Below are 23653 nucleotides of genomic sequence, written 5' to 3' on the forward strand. Positions count from 1 at the left end.
GGCACCACTGGTGGGTGTGTGTGTGTGTGTGTGTGTGTGTGTGTGTGTCAAGCACCCGTGTTGCACAGCACCACTGTTGTGTTCAGCACACTAGTGTGTGTGTGCAAGCACCACTGTTTGTGTGTGTGTGGTGTGTGTGCAAGCACCACTGTGTGGTGTGTGTGTGTGTCTAAGAACTTGTGTGTGTGGTCAAGCACCACTGGTGTGTGTGTGTGTTCAAAGCACCACTGTTGTGTGTTGTGTGTGTCAACACAACTGTGTGTGTGTGCGTGTGTTCAAGCACCATTTGTGGTCCAGCATGTGTGTGGTGGTGTCAAGCACCATGTGTGTATGTGTGTGTGTCAATGCACCACTGCTTGTGTGTGTGGTGTGTGCCCACTTAGTTTTGTTCGCACCAACGCTGGTGTGTGTGTGTCGCCACATGTGTGTGTTTCAAGCACCACTGTGTGTGTGTGTGTGTGTAACACTGTGTGTGTGCAAGCACCACGGTGTGGTGTGTGTGTGTGTGTCAACACCACTGGTGTGTGTGTCAGAATGTTGTGTTGTGGTGTGTCAAGCACACACTGTGGTGTGTGTGGTTTACACAGTGGTGGTTGTGTGTGTGTGTGGTGTGTGTGTGTGTGTGTGTGTGGTGTCAAACACCACTGTGTCGTGTGATCAAGCACCACTGTGAGTGTGTCAAGCAGCAGTGGAGGACTAGAGGTCGATCGATAATCGGACATGTCCGATTATTAGGGCCAATTCAAGGTTTTCATAACAATCCAGTAATCTCAATTTTTGGGCCGTTACATTGCACTCCCACGAGAGGCTTCGTAGGCAGGTGACTACCTGTTATGCGAGGTACCGGCAAGAGCCAATGGTAGGCTAGCGAGCGCATTAATCTTTATAAACAATCAAATCCACATAACTCATAATCTAAGCTAACTCAATGTTTGTGATTATTACTAGTTTATCTAGCTTGTCCCTGCTGCATAAAAATCGACCTCGGCTGCTGTAATTGTCAATTGAATCACAGCCTATCTCGCCAAACGGGTAGATTTAATAGCGCATTCGTGAAAAAAGCACTTCGTCGCATCAATGGGTACCTAACCATAAACATCAATGCCTTTCTAAAAATCAATAGACAAGTATATATTTTAAACCTGATATTTAGTTAATATTGCCTGCTAACATGAATTTTTTAAACTATGCAAATTGTCACTTCTCTTGCGTTCTGTGCAAGCAGTCAGGGTATATGCAGCAGTTTGGGCCGCCTGCTCCATTGCGAACTGTGTGAAGACCATTTCTTCCTAACAAAGACGTAATTAATTTGCCAGAATTTTACATAATTATGACATAACATTGAAGGTTGTGCAATGTAACAGCAATATTTAGATTTATGGATGCCACCCGTTAGATAAAATACGGAACGGTTCCRTATTTCACTGAAAGAATAAACGTTTTGTTTACGAAATGATAGTTTCCGGATTTGAGCATATTAATGACCTAAGGCTCGTATTTCTGTGTGTTATTATAATTAAGTCTATGATTTGATAGAGCAGTCTGACTGGGCGGTGGTAGGCAGTAGCAGGCTCGTAAGCATTTATTCAAACAGCACTTTCGTGCATTTGCCAGCAGCTCTTCGCTGTGCTTCAAGCATTGCGCTGTTTATGACTTCAAGCATATCAACTCCCGAGATTAGGCTGGCAATACTGAAGTACCAATTAGAACATCCAATAGTCAAAGGTATATGAAATACAAATGGTATATAGAGAGAGAGTCCTATAATAACTACAACCTAAAACTTCTTACCTGGGAATATTGAAGACTCATGTTAAAAGGAACCACCAGCTTTCATATGTTCTTAGCAAGGAACTTAAAYGTTAGCTTTTTTACATGGCACATATTGCACTTTTACTTTCTTCTCCAACACTTTTTGTTTTGGATTATTTAAACCAAATTGAACATGTTTCATTATTTATTTGAGACTAAATTGATTTTATTGATGTATTATATTAAGTTAAAATAAGTGTTCATTTAGTATTGTTGTAATTGTCATTATTACAAMTATTTATATATAAAAATCGGCCGTTTTTTATTTMTTTTTTAATTMTTTTCTTTTTTATCGGTATCGGCTTTTTTTGGTCCTCCAATAATCGGCATCGGCGTTGAAAAATCATAGTCGGTCGACATCTAGTAGAGACCAGAGCTGGTTAGTCAGGCTGATGATCCCTGCCCTAGGCCAACCCCCCCTAAATGTGTATATTCGAAACCTAAACTGGATCAACTTAGTGTGACACTTCTGTAGTTCTRAAAGAATTCCATCTAGCCAATCAGAGTGCAAGGTGGAGCTACTATCATGCTGCCCATACCTATCTAATTAACATGTTTAGTTCATGTTTGTTATGCTTTATATCGCTAAAGGGTCMTCATCCATGCTGTTCTGAGCTCATCCCCTAGTCAGATTTTTTTCTCCTATCTGAAGTGTACTGTTTCAAGCCTTGATGTAGTTTGAATTCATCCGTTTGGACCTACAGCGACACATTGTGACGTTCTCATTATCTAAACAACAGTAGCACAGGCACTAATTATGAAGGCACAACCAAATAGGAGGGTTTTGCAGACAATCTTCCTATGTTACTTTGTATAACCTAGACAGATGTGGGTCTGAATGAACTGGCTGCACATGCATGTAATGGCTTTTGTTTTGATTACCTGACCACTCCCTAGTGGACTATCCACAATTTTGCCATTATTTCAGCCAGCTTCTCTTTCCTATCTCTTGAGGAAAAAGCCTGTCTGCTCTGCAATAGCCATGCCACAGCCCAACCCTCCCTCCCCTCTCTAGCTGTTCAGTGTGCAGCCTCTCTGTCTGGGCGGTGAAGATTCACATTGCCCTCCGTGTCTCCATTCTCTCTCGTTACGGTCTAGAGGCGTGGGTGGGGGACTAGTAAGAGGTCCTCTCCAGATGACAGAAGAGGGCTGTAAATGATTGCCGCTGCTGCAGGTGGTCCACTGGAAGTGCCTGGGCTGGCAGCACTCCCTTTGTCACGGCTCTGACTCGAGCGTTCCAGTCAGAAAACACTGAGATGCATGCTAACATCTATTGGGCTAACATGCTATTGCCTATTGGGACAATATGCTCCCTTTGTGACGGCTCTGACACAGGCCTTCCAGTCTGACTCCATAGAGATACATGCTAATGGATATTTAGCTAACATGCTATTTACTGTTGGGCTAACATGCTATTTACTGTTGGGCTAACATGCTATTTACTGTTGGGCTAACATGCTAATGAATTTGGGATAACGTTCTCATGTTTGGGCTAATAATGGCCGCAATGGCACTACTTAGAACAGCGAGGCCGTTCAGTTTGTGTGACATTACCTTGTTTAGCATATGGAGTATGTTGAGCCACAGATTGTGTTTTGTTGGCGTGCATCGATCTTTCCCTGATAACAGATTTTTCGCTCCTCCCAAACTTGTCTTCGTCATTGTAAACTAGTACAGAGCTCACACACATACCACACCTTCGCATAAAATGACAAGAGATAAATCGCTCAAATGCCAAAAATAAATCACATCCTCATCAAGCTGTTCAAACGTGTTTGTACAAGAAAAAGAAACCACCAACTTCATTTCAGCTTGCCTTTAATTATCAAATATTATTTGTCACATGCGCCGAATACAACAGGTGTAGACTCTACCATGAAATGCTTACTTACGAGCCCTTTCCCAACAATGCGGAGTTATAAGTAAGAAAGATTTGGACACAATAAAATAATGAGGCTATGTTTTCATGCACACTAATAATAATATTAAACTGATTATGGCAGTAGGCAGAGAAAGGAAATAGTCATGTAAAAACCTTACCCTGCTTATCTGAAAWTTGAAGTAAGCATACGCTGATTAAAACACCTGGTTTTCTGAACAATCTTTTGAATTATTAGGACATGTAAACACCTTAATCACCGTTCCAGTCGTATATTCGATCTGCACATGTGCCAGCAGTGGTAGCCTCTATCTTATGCGCGAGTGAAGTGAGTTCAGAAAAACTGAAAGTATKCATCTTAGAAATAGWTTTCACATCCAAACTTTATATGTCCGAACAGACTTCGCAATAATATGGTCACTGTAGTAAAACGTTTATTTTCCGCATTTATCAAAAGTCCCGTCAAGTAGTCTGATTTTGTGTCCATGTAAACAGGATTATTAGGGAAATTGTTCATCTTGCAAAGCATGTTTTAATTAAGCATGTTTTAAATATTTTAAACTATTGCATTAATCTGACTATCCACCATAATCATATTATTGTGTGCATGTAACTGTGCTCACTGAGTGTACAAAACATTAGGAACACCTTCCTAATATTGAGTTGCACCCCCTTTTGCCCTCAGAACAGCCTCAATTTGTCGGCATGGCCTCTACAAGGTTTTCGAAAGCATTCCACAGGGATGCTGGCCCATGTTGACTCCAATGCTTCCCATAGTTGTCAAGTTGGCTGGATGTCCTTTGACCATTATATATACACACGGGGAAACTGTTGAGNGAAATTGTTCATCTTGCAAAGCATGTTTTAATTAAGCATGTTTTAAATATTTTAAACTATTGCATTAATCTGACTATCCACCATAATCATATTATTGTGTGCATGTAACTGTGCTCACTGAGTGTACAAAACATTAGGAACACCTTCCTAATATTGAGTTGCACCCCCTTTTGCCCTCAGAACAGCCTCAATTTGTCGAGGCATGGCCTCTACAAGGTTTTCGAAAGCATTCCACAGGGATGCTAGCCCATGTTGACTCCAATGCTTCCCATAGTTGTCAAGTTGGCTGGATGTCCTTTGACCATTATATATACACACGGGGAAACTGTTGAGCGTGGAAAACCTGGCAGCATTGCAGTTCTTGATACACTCAAACCGGTGTCCCTGGCACATACTACCATAGTGCGTTCAAAGGCACTTAAATATTTTGYCTTGCCCATTCACCCTCYGAATGGCACACATACACAATCGATGTCTCCTCCCCTTCATCTAMACTGATTTGATTTGAAGTGGATTTAACAAGTGACATCAATAAGGGACATCCAGCTTTCAACTGGATTCACATGGTTAGTCTGTCATGGAAAGAACAGGTGTTCCTAATGTTTTGTACACTCAATGTACAAGGAGTACTGGTACCGGGTACGAGGTAGTTGAGGTAATATGTACATGTAGGTAGGGGTAAAAGTGACTAGGCAATCAGGATGGATAACAGAGTAGCAGCAGTGTGTGGGTGGTGTCAATATACGTGTGTGGTGTCAATATACGTGTGTGTTGGAGTGTGTGGGTAGAGTCCAGTGAGTGTGCATGAAAAGGGGTCAATGCTTGCGCTCCAGTACCATTGTAGCAGAGAGTGGCTTGGTTGGCTGTAGTGTTTGACAATTTTTAGGGCCTTCCTCTGACACTGTCTAGTATAGAGGTCCTGGATGGCAGGGACCGTCCCCAGTKATGTACTGGGCTGTACAGTTGGATGCCAAGCAGTTTCCATACCAAGCAGTGATGCAGATAGGCAAGATGCTCTCAATGGTGCAGCTGTAGAACTTTAAGAGGATCTGAGGGCCCATGCCAAATCTTTTCACCCTCTTTAGGGGGAAGAGCCCTCAGCCCTCCTTTTCCTGTAGTCCACGATCCGCTCCTTTGTCTTGCTCATGTTGTGAGAGAGGTTGTTGTCCTGGCACCATACTGCCAGATCTCTGATCACCTCCCTATAGGCTGTCTCGTCATTGTCGTGATCAGGCCTACCATCGGCAAACTTTTATAATGATGGTGTTGGAGTCGTGCGCGACCACGCAGTCGTGGGTGAACAGGGACTATGCACACACCCCTGAGGGGCCCCCGTGTTGAGGGTCAGCGTGGCGGGTGTGTTGTTGCCTACCCTCACCACCCAGGGGCAGTCCATCAGGAAGTATAGGATCCAGTTGCAGAGGGAGGTGTTCAGTCCCAGGGTCCTTAGCTTAGTGATGAGCTTGGAGGTCACTATGGTGTTGAACACTGAGCTATAGTCCATGAACAGCATTCTCACAAAGGTGTTCCTTTTGTCCAGGTGGGAAAGGTCAGTGTGGAGTGCAATAGAGATTGCGTCATCCCCCCCAGAATGTGTGCGGTTTAATGTGCTATCTTTTGCTAGTGTGGCAGGCGGTGGCATTTGTGATGGAACGTGGGGGTGTGTTAGTGGGAGGCAGATGGGCACGGATGTTTTGAGCCCAATGATGTGTATAAAACCCCTGACAGGGAGCGCTGTAAGATGGCTACACGCCACTGGCTACAGACACCTTAATGTATACTTCTAAATTATATTATGTGAGCAAAAATAAATGAAAATATGCTTTTATAAAGTATTCACACCCTGTGAGTTTTTCCACATTTTGTTGTTAGTGGGATTAAAATTATTTTGACATTTTGTCAACGATCTACACAAAATACTCTAATATCAAAGTGGAGGAAAATGTTGTACATTTGTAAAAATATTGTTAAATAAAATATACAGTATTTAGGCTTGCCATAACAAAGGGGTTGAATACTTATTTTAAATACATTTGTAGAAATGTATAAAAACRTTGACATGAGTATTATATGTAGGCCAATGACAACAAAAATTTCGATTGAATCCAATTTAAATTCAGGCTATAACACCAACAAATGTGGTTGTGAATACTTTGAAGGCACTGTATATATACAATACATTTTTGGAGAGTACTAATGTTACTGTCCCCACTACAACAATAAAATACTTAAATACATGTAATTTTGTCCTTGAAACATTTAATTGAAATACTGTAGAATTCCATGGAGGACTGCTCCATGGGCTTCCGAGTGGCGCAGCGATCTAAGGCACCGGATCTCAGTGCTACAGGCGTCACTACAGACCCTGGTTCGATTCTGGGCTGTATCACAACCGGCCGTGATTGGGATTCCTATAGGGCGGCACACAATTGGCCCAGCGTCGTTAGGGTTTGACAGGGTAGGCCGTCATTGTAAATAAGAACTTGCCTAGTTAAATAAAAATGCCGACCAGTGGTTTCAAACCCTCTCAATGGCCAATACATAGCATCAGCAATCTAATGTTTTATATACATCATTGGTTGAGCTCTAGAAGCCAATATTGTGATCAATGGCCAGCTGCGGTGCTGTCACTTGGCCCGTTAGTGGCCAGCTCTTAGAGGAATGCTAACAGTATAAGATCCTCCAGGAATACATAATGAAATTGGGCCGATGAAGATCGGGTTTTCCCAAGGGACCGCATGTATGGTCTCATTCCCCACTGTTGTGCTAGTGTAACCGATGTGAAATGGCTAGCTAGTTAGCGGTGTGCGCGCTAATAGCGTTTCAATCCGTGTAGTTGAAGTAGTTGAGCGATGGGTAAYGATGCTTCGAGAGTGGCTGTTGTCGGTGTGTGCAGAGGGTCCCTGGTTCGAGCMCAGGTAGGGGCGAGGAGAGKGGCGGAAGCTATACTGTTACACTAGCTAGCTACATTAATTCACAAAGCAATGGTTTTAAGTAGAAAGTGGTTTGATTCACTTGTGATTCGATTTGTTAAAAGCCTGGTGTTTCTTTTAAATGTTTGTTCACAATGTGAAGAAGACATTTGACTGCCATCTTGTGTGCTGTATACTATTGATTTGGCCTGTTCAGTGTTGACTTTTTTTCATCAATGGCGGTAGCAAAATCCTTAAATATATTCTGCTTCCTTACTAGCGTCTTGCAACTTTAACCATGCAAAGACTTTGGAAGTGTTATGAGGTGGTATGGCCTCAATGCTTTCGAACTGTAAATGTTCTATTTGGGTCAAGTTGTGCTGTCTATTCACCTATCCTAACAGTAATTCCTACTGGCAGTATTCAGTCATGTTATTCCATTTATTAAAATGAACCATAAAGGAAAGGTTCAACCATTTTGAATGTATTATAATGTTATATTTTCTGATTGATCTATCGATTTTCTGGATCAATTCATGTTTTCATGTGTATCTGAGTTATTGACGTAGCAACGTGATAAAGTCGCTCACACTGGATGTTAATWGGAATACGACTTTTAGATCGCGAAAACGTCTAATACGTGTCAGATTTCAATACTGGCTGATTTTCATAACTCGGGAGGAWGTCTTCTCTCGAATGAGCAATTTATCAATACATGTTTTTATTTRACGTAGGGTATAGCACATTTTTCCTATTTTTCTGTCTCTAGTCTAGTGACTTGCATGGTGTCGTTGCCAGAGATATTATAGAAAGGCGATAGGAATCCAATGAACAGAGGAAGGTGTTACGCCCCACCAGGCATGACTGACCAATCGCGTTCACGTTGTCATGCTGCGTCTTGCGGTTGCTAAGCTATTCGTCACGCAATCCCTTCTCTACGTGTATATGTCGAGAAACGTGCCTATCACGATTCCAACGCTATACGATACTACAGATAGCAAGTTCATTATATCACATCTCACATCCCATGTTTTATACTTATTGTTGACGAAATTCGTGTTAATGTTGGGGTTTTGAGCTAGCGCCCAATAGACTCACATTGAAGGGGAGAGCTTCTTGTCCCAGAATCGTCCAGAATGCACTGAGCGGCCCATTGACGTAGCATGGCAACGTTTTCCCATCTCCTCAAAAGTATATAAATTATGCTGTTGAGCATGTTCGACTCCACTCTGAGGCACATCGATATTCAGGTTGAACATGGTGAGATTGTAGACTCCTAAATTGATAGTGCAGTTTGGTTAGGCGATTTTACAGTTAACCAGCAATGTTACATGCGGATATTGTCTTTGGTGTTATTGGCTAGCCAGCCCATAGAGAGCATTGCAACAGATTCCCACAGCTATTTCTCATGTTGCTATCAACGTCATAACCCCAAAATGAAAAATTTGTGCACAATAAGTGTTATTTAACACTGTAAATTTAAAGGAAGAAGTGGATTTTTCCTTTACAGTAACATGAATCTCTTAAACAGGTTTACATACCCTRACACAACAAGACCCATCGTCCCAGGTCCAGGTTAATAAGTAAAAATAACAGTCCKGCTATGATAAAACATGGTAAATAACTGACCGGTGTGTGTGTGGAACCTTGGGCTGTAGCGACTGTGTTATTCACTGACATTCTCAAGGTTCGACGATTCACATTTGTGTGTGCTTCCAAAGCCCTTCATTTTTAACCTCCATTTTGGCTCTAAACTCACGGCTTCACTATGTAGATATTCAACCCAATTGGAACCTCGATTTCCACCGGCTTTGAATACAATACTTTGAAGTGTGGCGATGGAGCTAGCAACAGGCAATGCAATAGAATTGATGCTCGACTATATGATTATGTGTGTGGTAGCGGCACTCTGGGTCAATTGTATTTAGTTGACTTAATGTAATTGTATTTAGTTGACTTAATGTAATTTGCCTGTGGTCGATCTATGTCTCCTAACTTGTTAAATGCGGATCATCATCCATGATTAAGACATGTCTGAAGCCAAATGATCATTTCTTGGTTTAAAGGCAATTTAGGCTTAACCTGTATGTGAAACTTGCACTACACAGTATGAACATGAATAGATATGACTCCATTGTTAACTGAGTATGATCCCAAATGGCCACCCTTTTGTTGTCTCAGAGGCGGCTAATGGGAACGTCCCGGCTGGGCAGCGGCCTCCACCTCGGATCCGCAACGTCCAAATCAACGGGCAGATCGTCAAACTGAAGTACTGCTACACCTGCAAGATCTTCCGACCGCCTCGCGCCTCACACTGCAGTATCTGTGACAACTGTGTGGGTAAGAGCGAGCACTCTTCTCCCTTCAGTCAATTCATCTTATTCTTGTCATGAAAGAGACTGTCTGAAAATAACATACACATTTTACACACACATTTCAATTCAATCAGAGACGGGGTATTGTTTGAAAACAAGCTTTTTTTTATCAGCGTGTGAAGGACACATTCTGCTGATGCAAGTTTTTATTTGTTTGCTCAAGCCTTGACCTTACCTACATTTATTTTTCAGTGTTTTAGAACATTTTATTGGAAATAGTTTTAATCTGAAGGTTTATTGATAAGTTCTATATCCGGAGATGGACATTCTATAGCTGAATGGGTTTCCATTGGGGATTTGGAATGCTGGCGTATTTTATTCGTTCTCCCCAGTTCTCTACAAAGCACTCTTTGGATTGTTGCTTGAGGATAGTTTTTCACGTGTGTGCATGAACATGTCAAGCCTTCGGCAGAATAACAGTATTTTGGCTAGTCATGATTGAACCATGCATTTGGCCTTTAAACATCAGTTATTGTGTATGATCCCCCCCCCCCCCAATCTGTGTGGGGCCAGTGCACTTGCTGCAGTCTGTATCACACACAACCAGCATGACACAGCAGCCTGGGCCAGCCAGCCAGCCTCCTTATGGGAAAGGTGGGGCTCAGGCCCCTCCACTCTGCAGTAAGGGCTCAATATGATCAATGAATTAATAAAGGCTGTCGGTTTAATGGTCATCCAGTCTTTGCACAGGAGTTGGACAAAACAAAAGACATGACCTTTCTTCAATGCAATTAAGTCTGTTGCAGTATTGTAGTGAATAAAAATATCGATTTTTCAAATATTGGAGTAAAACTAGTGGGTGTGGTTAATAGCTGGAAGGAAGGTGTTTTCAATGAACCTGTGTGTGTGTGTGTGTGTGTGGTGCGTTGTGCCATACAATATTTAGTAGTTGATTATACACACTGGGCTCCTTTCTATATACAGTACATCAACAGATCATATTTATGGTTTTTCCTCATTCCAGATATGCTTCAATGCAGAAGTGCCCCACCTGCATGCTGTCATCATATATATTTGAACGTGTACGTGTTGTCTGCCACAGGGAGAAAAGTGTAAAGCAAGATTTTTTTCCTCTGTAAAGCTGTCTGACCCTGGATAGCTTCACTCTGGCTCTGGTCCTAGTGTAAATGRAGAAACAGTGGTCACTATATTTAGATCAGTGAAAAAGGAATTATAGGGAAACGGCTCTTATTTCCTGTCAAAACTGTGTGCATGTCTTTGAGGGATTGTGACCTATTGTAGCAGAGGACATGGGCTAATAGCTACTTTACCTTTGTTGAACTTGGTTCTTATTGTCAGAATTCGTTTTCAATGACTACCTAGCTAAATTTAAAAAATAAAAATTTCATTTTTGTTCAGCCTTTAACCAGCAGAACTTTGGGGAAGGGTCTATCCAACGCACTYATTTACATCTCCAAGTTAAATTGAACTTAGTTTGTTTCTGTGTCTGTTGAAATGTGCATTTGATCCCGTGGCCACAGAACCTCTTCCCTCTCCTCTCCATCTTTGACCTCCTCCCGCTCCTCTTTTCTACAGATCGTTTTGACCATCACTGCCCCTGGGTGGGCAACTGTGTGGGCAAGAGGAACTACCGCTACTTCTACCTGTTYACTCTGTCCCTGTCCCTGCTTACCATCTACATCTTCACCTTCGCCATCGTACACGTGGTGATGCGTGAGTACTGTTGTTCCTTCATAGTTTACAATGAAGAATACAATAACAAAAAGCAAATGTAGATTCAGGTCAGTTTCAGACCATGACAGTACTTTAAGACTGTGTTTACAGATTGGGCGATAGGAAATTCACAGGTGTGTGTGCGGGAAACCGTCACTCTTGACAGTTGAGAGAATGTAATCGATCTGGAAGGGTCAGTGAGAGAGTGAGGGATGCGGACTAAATATGATGAAAAAGAGACCTAGTTCAGCTGAGGCTTGACTGGAGCGTGAAGTGACATGCAACAGTAACTGCCTGGATGACCCACTTACACACACACACACTTCCCTTTGGTCTGTTCCTATATGTGGGACTTTACAGACARCGAGATGGCAGGGAAAAGCAGAGAGTTACAGTCAGGATAATTGGCTCCAGGCTTGTGATCTTAATTCAAGCCACAAGCCAAGCCACTGTCAATGACATTCCTAATTTTAATGAATAGTTTCTTTTTTTAATGGTGGAGCRAGTGAGTGAGGGGAACATGTAAGTGTATGTCTTGGAGCTTATTAGGAGAGTATGTGTGTGTGTGTGCGTGCACACTCTTGTACCGTGCCTTTGGAAAGTATTCAGATCCCTYGACTTTTTTCACATTTTGTTACGTTATTCTAAAATGAATTAAATAAAAATAAATCCTTAGCAATATACACTCAATACCCCAAAATGACAAAGCAAAAACATGTTTTTAGAAATTCTTGCTAATTTATAAAAAACAGAAACCTTTACATAAGTATTCAGACCCTTTGCTATGAGACTTGAAATTGAGCTCCGGTCCATCCTGTTTCCATTGATCATCCTTGAGATGTTTCTACAACTTGATTTGGAGTCCAACTGTGGTAAATTCAATTGATTGGACATGATTTGGAAAGGCACACACCTGTCTATATAAGGTCCCACAGTTGACAGTGCATGTCAGAGCACAGATCTGGGGAAGGGTACCAAAACATTTCTGCAGCATTGAAGGTCCCCAAGAACGCAGTGGTCTCCATTCTTAAATGGAAGAAAATTGGAACCACCAAGACTCTTCCTAGAGCTGGCCGCCCGGCCAAACTGAGCAATCGGGGGAGAAGGGCCTTGGTCAGGGAGGTAAGCAAGAAATCGATGGTCACTCTGACAGAGCTCCGGAGTTCCTCTGTGGAGATGGGAGAACCTTCCAGAAGCACAACGATCTCTGCAGGTTTCCACCAGTTAGGCCTTTATGGTACGGTGGCCAGACGGAAGCCACTCCGCAGTARAATGCACAGAAAAGCCTGCTTGGAGTTTGCATAAAGGCACCTAAAGATTCTCAGACAATGAGAAACAAGATGCTCTGGTCTGATGACACCAAGATTGACCTCTTTGGCCTGAATACCAAGCATCMCGTCAGGAGGAAACCTGGCACCATCCCTACGGTGCAGCATGGTGGTGGCAGCATCATGCTGTGTGGATGTTTTTCAGCGGCAGGTTCCTGGGAGACTAGTCAGGATCGAAGCAAAGATGAAGGGAGTAAAGTACATAGAGATCCTTGATGAAAACCTGCTCCAGAGCACTCAGGACCTCAGACTGGGGAGATTTAGGTTTACCTTCCAACAGGACAACGACCCTAAGCACTCATCCAAGACAATGTAGRAGTAGCTTTGGAACTAATCCCTGAATGTCTGAGTGGCCCTGCCAGAGCCCGGACTTGAACCTGATCGAACATCCCTGGAGAGACCTGAAAGACCTGTGCAGCGACGCTCCCCATCCAACCTGACAGAGCTTGAGAGGATCTGCAGAGARGAATGGGAGAAACTCACCAAATACAGGTGTGCCAAGCTTGTAGCGTCAGACCCAAAAGACTTGAGGCTGTAATCGCTGCCAAAGGTGCTTCAACAAAGTACTGAGTAAAATGTCTAAATACTTATGTAAATGTGATATTTCAGTTTATTTTTAATATRTTTGCAAAAATGTCTAAAAACCTCATTATGGGGGTATTGTGTGTAGATTTATGAGGGGAAAAAACAATCMATTTTAATCAATTTGAAAATAAGGCTAACTAACAAAGTGGAAAATGTCAAGGGGTCTGAATACTTTCCGAGTGCACTGTATGTGCTCCACAGAACATTCTTTAACTATGTGCTCCTCTCTACAGGCTCGGTGGACTCTGGGTTTGTGAAGACACTACAAGACACACCTGGGACATATCCTTTCAGTTCCACATAAATCTACAGTTCATAATACCATCTGTTTATAGACCCATAGGGCCACCGTAGTTTACTTTTTAAACCTAAAATAATCAGACATTCATAATTATCATAAGATAGACAGATTTTAGTTTGAGTCAAATCATGTTAAATGGAGTCATCCCTGAGGCATTTAACATAAAATGATCTAATAAATCAGTAGTGATTGCATGTTCGACAAAGACCTATCMTTGACCTGTGGACTTACATGCTGACCAGACCGGACACGTTGCGTGCGCGAGCATCGCAAAATAAATTTAGAAATCCATGTTATTAAATTATTGCACCCACACTGGTCGCGCGCCAACGAGCGTCTGCGATGCCAAGGGCTAAAATAGAACTCCTATTTCTGACGCATACCCACGTGGGTGATTGAAAGACTAAATGCAACAGCAAGCTAGCTAAATAGGACCAATTAGCTAGCAAGTGCAAGCTAACTAGCTAAATTGCCATACATGTTTTAAATGCTTTTCGACCTGTCCCCAAATGAATGTCATTGGTTCAGAGTATGTTTTGATATTTTAACCTGCGTGTCGTRATCGCGTTTGATGTAGGGGGACAAAATACATTTGTGCACGATGGCGCACGCGCGCAGCCAGTTTTGGTTCCGTGTTAGMGCTTGTAKTACTGTTACTGTATCTGTCCTGTTTCTTTAACCCCATCCCACTGTGCTGGAAGTGTTGGTCTGCTTCTTCACCTTGTGGTCAGTAGTGGGACTGACGGGCTTCCATTCTTATCTTATCTCCCTCAACCAGACCACCAATGAGGATGTGAGTATATCTCTTCTCTACCATTCACTACTCTTATTACAGGGGCTGTGTCTCAACAGTTTAAACTGTCTGCCTTTCCTCTTTTATCCAGCACTGGTGATTATGGAGATAAGGAAGGACGTTTTAGATTATTTACACAGCTGGTAGTCTCAGAAATCATGAGGGATTCTCTTGGTAACTTCGAAAAGGGAAAAAAAATCCAGGAAGGGTCCTCCTCAGACTGACAACTCTCCCAACAAATCATGAGATTGGGTAGGCGGGGCTTAAAATGCAGACAGCAATTGTGCTTATGAAAAAGTCTTACCATAGCCTGTAGGCAGATGACAGAACGTTGCAATTTGAAACCAAAGTTTGCAGGCCAAACCTTTGCAGTAGTTTTATTCAAGGTTGACGCAAACTAGCCACTTGCGAAATGCACTTATTCAAAATATTCGAGATACTATTKTGTGTCTGGGGGATGTTTACGCTAGGGCAACAAGCGGATAAGGCAGTGACGTAAGAAGGATGTCCCACCTTTCCTCTATGCTAAACTGATGTTGTCTAAGTACAGGCGTGCATGCTGGAACATTGGCACGTTGTAGGAGGCAGCTCGTCTCTGTAGAGACTACAGTCGGGACTCGAGTTAAAGTTTTTACATTCCCACAGATCTGGGATCAGATTAACGCTACCCCTAATCCTAACCTTAACCATAATGCAATAAGACCTGACCCTGTRTCAGTTGTTAGGAGCTGCTTCACGCCAGGGTTCTGTTTAAATGCTGAAAGTGGAGTGCTGGCATGGCTGGAAAGATAAATATACACTCAGGGTGGGTGATGTAAACACTCCAAAGTTCTCCAGTCAGCTGTCACCTTGGCAACCACACACCCTTTTTTCCCCTTTATAGCCTTGGGGGGGAATTCAATCAAATACACCATGGCAATATTTACTTAGTGTCTTTGTTTTCAAATGCAGACACAGACTTCTTATTCTGATGAATGCAAGGCTCTGAGGGAAATCTACMTGTACTAGTCGTAGGTTTTTATACAGTACCCAAGACCAGTGTGATTTTATGACCATGGGGGGAAAAGCTTTACTGCCTAAATATGGCAATGCAGAAGTGATTCAATTCTAATTTCAAGTTTGATTAATAACTACATAGCAGTCTTAGACACTCAAATCCATTGGTATTACATAAACAATAAATCATCAAGTTTACAAAAACATATTGAATAGTGAGGGCAATTCCATRGTAACATAATGACAAAACCATTAAACAAACGTTTAACAAACCATACAACTCTATGCACAAGGACTACTTTCAACCATTTCCAATGAAAATTRTACAAAAACACATTTACTTGAACAACTGTGCAGATGTACATTTCTGTAACAGAATGATGGTAAAAAAATGCCCTCCATTTGTGACCAAGTTTTCCAAAAACTCAGTTAAATATCTATTCTGAATTAAGATTCAAAGATGTCCGCAAAAATAATGGGATGTAAAAGCTATGATATGACACCTTGAGTTTGAAAAAAATCTATTTTGGTAAGTGAAGTGGATTAACACCTGATAACAGAATGACGGTAACCGAATAGGTCCTGATTTGTACTATACAGAAATGCATCATGATGGATATGCGATGCGTTCGTTGATGTATCCTGAATAGGTACACAAAGGTAGAAAAATGTAATTTCCTCCTTTACATGTTTGGGTATTTTTTGACACATTAGTTATTGAGGTATTTGTATTGTTTTGTACATTCAGTGTATATCTGAGGTCTAACCTCCTGAAAGGACCTGTCTAGTATATTTCTGAACACCCTTAAGGATTTCTGTTTCCATTACATTCACCAGCAGGTAGGGTTTCAAAGGTAGGGTATATTACTGGAAATCTAAGTTTACCAGTAAACAACCAGAATTTTGGTAACTTGTGGCGGGAATTTTATCAATGACATCTAGTGGCCTTTTTGGGTACTTCAGGTTATCCCAGCAGTCTGTAATTATCTCTGGCCCCCTGTGTGGCCTTATCACCTGTAAAATATATAAAATAAGATTACTTTAAAATAAAAAATATAACAAAGCTGTAAAGCATCATCCTAACTATAAACCATAAACATAGTAAATACTATTGATGTCTAATATGAGGGTTTCAGCATGAAATATTCTTTATATATTTTTTTACACATTTATTTTACTCTGTCAATAGGTCATGTTGTAAATGTTTTGGTGCCAATCTGGTTGCAGTTGTGAAAAAATTCAATAGCTAGAAAAGTTGCAGAGTTCATTGAAATGAATGCCATTGTTGATTTAGATGCTTTTTGTCATTAATTAGGCAATTTTCTCTTGAACCATATGGTCTGTCTACTAGAAACTCCTGGACAATATGTGCACTACATGACCAAAAGTATGTGGACACAGCCTCCACTTTCTGGGAAGGCTTTCCACTAGATRTTGGAAAATTGCTGTGGGGACTTGATCTTRCGCTTGTGTGCGRCTGCTCGGSCACGGAAACCCATTTCATGAACCTCCCAACAAAGTTATTGTGTTTGGAACTCCGTAGTAAGTGTTTCAATCGAGGATAGACTATTTTTATGCGCTTCAGCACTCGGGGGTCACGTTCTGTGAGTTTGTGTGGTCTTACCACTTCGTGGCTGACCCRTTGTTGCTCCTAGACGTTTCCACTTCACAATAACAGCACTTACAGTTGACTGGGGCAGCTCTAGCAGGGCAGAAATTTGTCGAACTGACTTKTTGGAAAGGTGGCATCCTATGAAGTTGCCACGTTGAAAGTCACGGAGGTCTTCAGTAAGGCCATTCTACTGCCAATGTTTGTCTATGGAGATTGCATGGCTGTGTGCTCGATTTTATAAAACTGTCAGAAACAGGTGTGGCTGAAATAGCCGAATCCACTAATTTGAAGGGGTGTCCACATACTTTTGTGTGTGTTTTTGTCTTKTTTTTGTTCAAGTATAAATTACCTAAATTACTGTGGATTACCTGTTAATTTCCAAAGATTCCGCTAACTTTGGTACATTTTGGGTARCTTTGCAACCCTACCAGCTGGATACTTCATGCATTGATAACTCTTTGTGTGAAGAAATATTTCCATTTTGGAGAAATATATCCTAGTATCACTACCCATCAACACAGACTTGTGTTAAAGAATTTGGTCATTTTAATGACAATATGCCCTGTATACATGCATATTAACATACCTATCTTATACTTTAATCGGGAATTTTAAAATCCCTCACCAGATATTTTTTGTAGGTCAAGTGTAACCCTGTGGGATTACAATCTAAAAATGGAACCGTACTTTTGAATAAGGTATAACTAAAGGGAAATTATTTTAGTAGGGGGAGGCAATACTGAATATCTCCTATTCTTTTTAAATGGTAACCAGACAGGCAGTGTCTGAGATCTGTCTGTAAGGGCGTGGTTTGCATTTGGCAGAAGTAGGGTTGGGGTCTAATTCCATTCCAATTCAGTCAATTACAGAACTGAAATTACAATATACCTCATTGAAAAGAAATGAATGGACTTGGATTTCAGTTCACTGAATTGAAATGGTATTTACAACGTGTAGAAGAGATGGCATAATAAATGTATTCCTTGCTACAGTGCCTTCAGAAAGTATTCACACCCTTTGCCTTTTTTCCCACATTYTGTTAAAGCCTGAATTTAAAATGGATTACATTTAGATTTTGTGCCACTGATCTACACACAATGTCAGTGTCATTTTGTTTTTACACATTTTTACAAATGAATTTCAAAAATGAAGCTGAAATGTCTTGAGTTAAGAATTCAACCCCTTTTTATGGCAAGCCTAAATACRTTCAGGAGTAAAAATGTGCTTAACAAGTCGCATAATAACTTRCATGGACTCAACATAAATTGTTATTACCCCATCTCTGTACCCTACACATAATTGTGTCTGTAAGGTCCACCAGGGAGGTTTTCCAATGCCTCACAAAGAACGGTATTTTATTTGTWTTTTTATTTCACCTTTATTTAACCAGGTAGGCTAGTTGAGAACAAGTTCTCATTTACAACTGTGACCTGGCCAAGATAAAGCAAAGCAGTGTGACACAACAACACAGTTACACATGGAATAAACAAGCGTACAGTCAATAACACAATAGAAAAAAAAGAACGTCTAAATTCAGTGTGTGCAAATGGCATGAGGAGGTAAGGCAATAAATAGGCCATAGTAGCGAAGTAATTACAATTTAGCAAATTAACACCTGTCTCTTATACACATCTAGATGTGTATAAGAGACAGGAATAAACAAGCGTACAGTCAATAACACAATAGAAAAAAAAGAACGTCTAAATTCAGTGTGTGCAAATGGCATGAGGAGGTAAGGCAATAAATAGGCCATAGTAGCGAAGTAATTACAATTTAGCAAATTAACACTGGAGTGATAGATGTGCAAGTAGAAATACTGGTGTGCAAAAGAGCAGAAAAGTAAATAAAAACAATATTGGGATGAGGTAGGTAGATTGGATGGGCTATTTACAGATGGGCTATGTACAGCTGCAGCGATCGGTTAGCTGCTCAGATAGCTGATGTTTAAAGTTAGTGAGGGAAATAAGTCTCCAGCTTCAGCGATTTTTGCAATTCGTTCCAGTCATTGGCAGCAGAGAACTGGAAGGAAAGGCGGCCAAAGGAGGTGTTGGCTTTGGGGATGACCAGTGAGATATACCTGCTGGAGCGTTTAGTTTTACTAGCGTTTAAGAGCAGTTAGAGGCCACGTAAGGGGTGTTGTATGGCATTGAAGCTTGTTTGTAGATTTGTTAACACATTGTCCAAAGAAGGGCCAGATGTACACAGAATGGTGTCGTCTGCGTAGAGGTGGATCAGGGAATCACCCGCAGCAAGAGCGACATCGTTGACATATACAGAGAAAAGAGTCGGCCCGAGAATTTAACCCTGTAGCACCCCGATAGAGACTGCCAGAGGTCTGGACAACAGGCCCTCCGATTTGACACACTGAACTCYATTGGTAAAGGAGACACTGAATATCCCTTTGAGCATGGGGAAGCTATTCATTAAGCTTTGGATGGTGTATCAATTCACCCAATCAATACAAAGATACAGGTGTCCTTTCTAACTCAGTTGCMGGAGAGGAAGGAAACCTCTCAGGGATTTCAAAACAGAGTTTAATAGCTGTGATAGGAGACAAATGAGGAGTGAAAAGGACGTTTGTATAAAAAATATTCCAAAACATGCATGTTTGCAATAAGGCACTAAAGTATTACTGCAAAGCATTTGGCAAACAATTCAATTTTGTTGTGAATAGAAAGCATTATGTTTGGGGCATATCCTACACAACACATCACTGAGTGCCTCTCTATATATGTTCAAGCATAGTGGTGGCTGCATCATGTTATTGGTATGCTTGTAATTGTTTAAGGACTGTTGAATTTTTCAAGATAACAAAAAAAAATGGAATGGTGCCAAGCACAATCAAAATCCTAGAGGAAAACCTGGTTCAGTCTGCTTTCCAACAGACACTGGGAGGCATTCACCTTTCAGCAGGACAATAACCTAAAACTCAAGGCCAAATATACACTAGATGTTCCAAAGTGGCCTTGTTACAGTTTTGACTTATTGGCATGAAAATCTATGGCAAGACTTAAAAATGTCAGTCTAGTAATTATCAACAATCAACTTGACAGAGCTTGAAGAGTTAATAAAAAATGTAATTCCAATTTGTAACAGAAGAAAAAGTCRAGGGGCGTGAATACTTTATGAAGGMCTACTGTTTTGTTTAATGTTTTTTTTACGGGTGGCTGTATTTTGTGTTTTACAGATCAAAGGCTCATGGTCGGGAAAGAACCGGCTGCAGAACCCCTACAGCCACAAGAACATTGTCAAGAACTGTTGTGAAGTGTTATGTGGGCCTGCATACCCCAGGTACTCGTACAGTAGGAGCACTAGCTGCCTTATCTGTGCTCATAGGATTAACTAGTGTAGAAAATACTCTGCTGCTGTGGTTTTTGTTGTTTTACCCTCTCTCCTCATGGTCTCTTTCTCTCTTGCTTCTTCTCTTTCTTTATCTTTATCTTCCTCTTGCTAACTTCCCTCTACTATTCTTCTTCTCTATAGCCACCCTCTGGTCCTCCTGCCCTTTCCGACCCTCCCTCGTCTCACTCTCACTACTTTCTAGTTCGCGTAGTCTCTAATATTATTCCTCTCTCATACTGTAGCCTCCCTTTATCCTCCTCCCCCTACCTCCCTCCTTTGTCTTTCTCTCATTCTCTCGCTCTCTCCTTTTCTGTTCGGTGGTGAATAGGGTGTTGTTGATGACTGTCTGTCTCCCCTTGGCAGTGTCTTGGACAGAAGAGGACTGACGCAGGATGATTTGCCTGTTCCCGCATCCACTGCCACCCAGAGCAATCCAGTGCCACAGACCACAGTAAGTGCACGCACGCACGCACGCACGAACGCATGCACACACACAGATTTACTGTCGGGCACTAAAATGGTTTCAGCTTGCCAGACACAAAGCATTAGTACAGTGAACGTGCATAAAATATAGCCTAAATCAATTACATAGAGGGAGGAGAGCAAAGGAGGTGAACGGGGTGAACAATGTACTGTAGAGCAGAAACCGTTTTCCTTTTTTTTATTGAGATACTATTAATGTACTCAGCATCTCACAGTTCTGTAGACATTTTGTGTCTGTACAGATGCTATTTTGTACTGGTGTCTAGTCTATCCTACTATAGCCATTTTGTACATTGCAATGTCTACAGTTGCCATCTACTGTTGCAGTATTGTACCTCACTTTGTCTGTAGCCATTTTGTGCCTCACTTTATCAGTATATTTTTACCGGTGCAATATCTTGCCTTTTCACATCCCCTGAATTCAAATACAGGGCAGCTATCAATAGTTTACAGTCTTTGGCTACTATTCGTATCCTTATTGTTTCATGTTCCCTCTKTAGAAAACTACAGCTCCACTCATCCCCAACGAGCACACCCCCGACGACGCCAAGCCCAGCATCGCAGACTCGGCCATCGCCCACGCAGAGAAAAGAAGCCCCTCCCCCAAGAAGGAGAAGCCGCCCACTCCCACCAAAGTCCCGCCCCTGGCCTCACCTGAAACTGACGTGGAGGCCTCCGTCATTATCGCCAAGGAGAAGGCGCTCTAGCTGCGTGGTGGGGGTGGAGACTCCTTCCTTGCCCCGCCCAAAGTCAGTTTATCAATAAAACGCTCTGTCTGGACCTGTGAGGAGACACTTTAATCAACCTCTATACGAGTGAAAAGCATCTATCTGCCTGTAATGAGTGGGGAATGACCGCAAGGCTCTGACTCCCTGCTCATTCCACCAGATATGTAGAGTTGGTGCCCACACCAAACCCTGCCTCCCCCCTAACTCAGTGACTGCAGGACTGCTTGATTGACATTCACTCTCCAGAAGGGTGGGGTTGGGTATTGGGGGCTGGTGGCTCAGCACCTTTCTCGTTGCCCTGAACATTGTGTGGAAAAACACAAGAGGATGGTGAAACTGTGGGAAGAACTGCAATATCACTGGATGCAGATGACTGTTTATCCCCGAGTAGTGTGAGGCTGAGGGTGTCCTAAAGTGTGCACCGTACCCAGGCGCCTCTGGCTTATGGCTACCTGTGGACTCGCTCTGATTTGTTAATTCAACTTTTTCTGTCTTTTTTGTTTTGTAGCTGTGATGATGACTTTTAAAATGTGAAAAAGCCAGTTCTAACATACTAGCTTTTGTGTTGTAAATCCTCTTAACACATACACACTATTAGACCGTTCTCATCTTCTCTACTGAACCACACGAACAGCCCCCTATGCAATTAATGGGAAAGTTGGCCGTTTGGATAATGAGAATATAACGACTGACAACTAGTTTAGGGTGTGTTTTAACAGTAAAACATAGTGGCGAAAGGAAACACTTACCATCCTTTATGGTTGAGATGGAGGCAATATCTCAGCCACCATTTTGTCTCTTCCGGGAAGTGAAACTACACTACCTGATTCCCACTGATATTGCTGCATCTAGTTCTATCCTAATTAACATCTCTGACTAGATTTGTTGAGATGAAGGTGCAGCCTCGGCTACCGTCCTTCCATTTTTATACTGTTATAGCAAAAAGGTAAAATATTCTGGAATAGTTGAACATCCACATTTCCGCAGACCGTTTGCAKGGGCACGCTCAGAGTTCCTGTATCTAGCATTAGAAATAGACACTTTGTCACTGTCCCAGAGTGTGTCTGGGTAGGCGTGTGTGCCAGTGTTGGGGGCATTTCAATTCAGTCAATTCAGAAAGTAAAATTAAATAAATTTTCCAAGGGAAAAAAAAAGAAAAAAAGTTGACCCTCTGAATTGACTGAATTTATATTGGAAACCCCAACCTGTGTGTGTGTGTGACGGAGAAGGCCTGATTGCTGCTGACAGTAGACACTAGTTACAGTGCCTTATCAAGAAGCTGCACTATCACATGCGACTATAGCTATAAGGTTGTCTGTCTACAGAGAGACCCTTAGACTCCAGTTCATGACTCAGCACTCCAAATCGTACATTGCAGACTGTCCAACGAGAAATAACGTCGCTTTTTTATAGTTACCAATGAGACTGCAAAAAAAKATGAAGTAAAGCCATTGGTTAAATGTACATACCATATGTAGGTGTTAAAAAAACAAACTTGGATCTATTTCTGATGAAGATTCTCTGTTTTTAGAAAGTGCATGTGTCCAATGTTAGATATTTGCCTGTGTATGAAGGCCTGCCTTGCTTCTTGCAAGTCATGCAACTCCTGAATTTGTCCTCCTAGCTTTCACTGTCAACGTGGTGTCCTTGCTCCATGTCATGATCCATTGATGAGGAAAGCTTTCATTGTTTCCAACTCCTCCATGCCTCGCTCTTTCGCSTCCTTTCTTCCCGCTCCATCTTTCCCGGGGAAGATATTCAGTTCCCCAGGCAACAGAGTCACGGCCAAAGCCATCCGTGACAGGCTCATTATCAAACCGAAAAATCAAGAGACTGAAGCTGCTTTCTCTCTCTTTCTCCTTTCCACACATTCTGTTCATTTCACACCAAATGGAGCAGAGGATTATGGGGGTTTGTGAGAGGTGGGCAAGGTGGTTGAGAATTTCAGGTGCTTCAGCCCAAGACAACTCGAAGGGACAAGGATTCACAAAGGGAT

The 23653-nt window shown here is 41.9% G+C and overlaps 1 protein-coding gene across 1 annotated transcript in view; it reads left to right on the plus strand.

The window, feature by feature from the left end:
* zdhhc9 (zinc finger DHHC-type palmitoyltransferase 9) overlaps window positions 1–22338 on the plus strand; it is a 48569-nt gene extending 26231 nt beyond the window's left edge. Inside the window, exons 3-9 of the mRNA XM_023992767.2 lie at window positions 9622–9780; window positions 11352–11489; window positions 13636–13684; window positions 14394–14496; window positions 20292–20395; window positions 20810–20897; window positions 21430–22338. Of these exons, the coding sequence (XP_023848535.1) occupies window positions 9622–9780; window positions 11352–11489; window positions 13636–13684; window positions 14394–14496; window positions 20292–20395; window positions 20810–20897; window positions 21430–21636 (848 nt within the window). The 3' untranslated portion in view covers window positions 21637–22338. The remainder of the gene's footprint in view (window positions 1–9621; window positions 9781–11351; window positions 11490–13635; window positions 13685–14393; window positions 14497–20291; window positions 20396–20809; window positions 20898–21429) is intronic.
* The last annotated feature ends 1315 nt before the right edge of the window (window positions 22339–23653 follow it).

Source organism: Salvelinus sp. IW2-2015, linkage group LG8 (assembly GCF_002910315.2).
Source record: "Salvelinus sp. IW2-2015 linkage group LG8, ASM291031v2, whole genome shotgun sequence".
In the NCBI taxonomy this organism is placed as follows: domain Eukaryota; kingdom Metazoa; phylum Chordata; class Actinopteri; order Salmoniformes; family Salmonidae; genus Salvelinus; species Salvelinus sp. IW2-2015.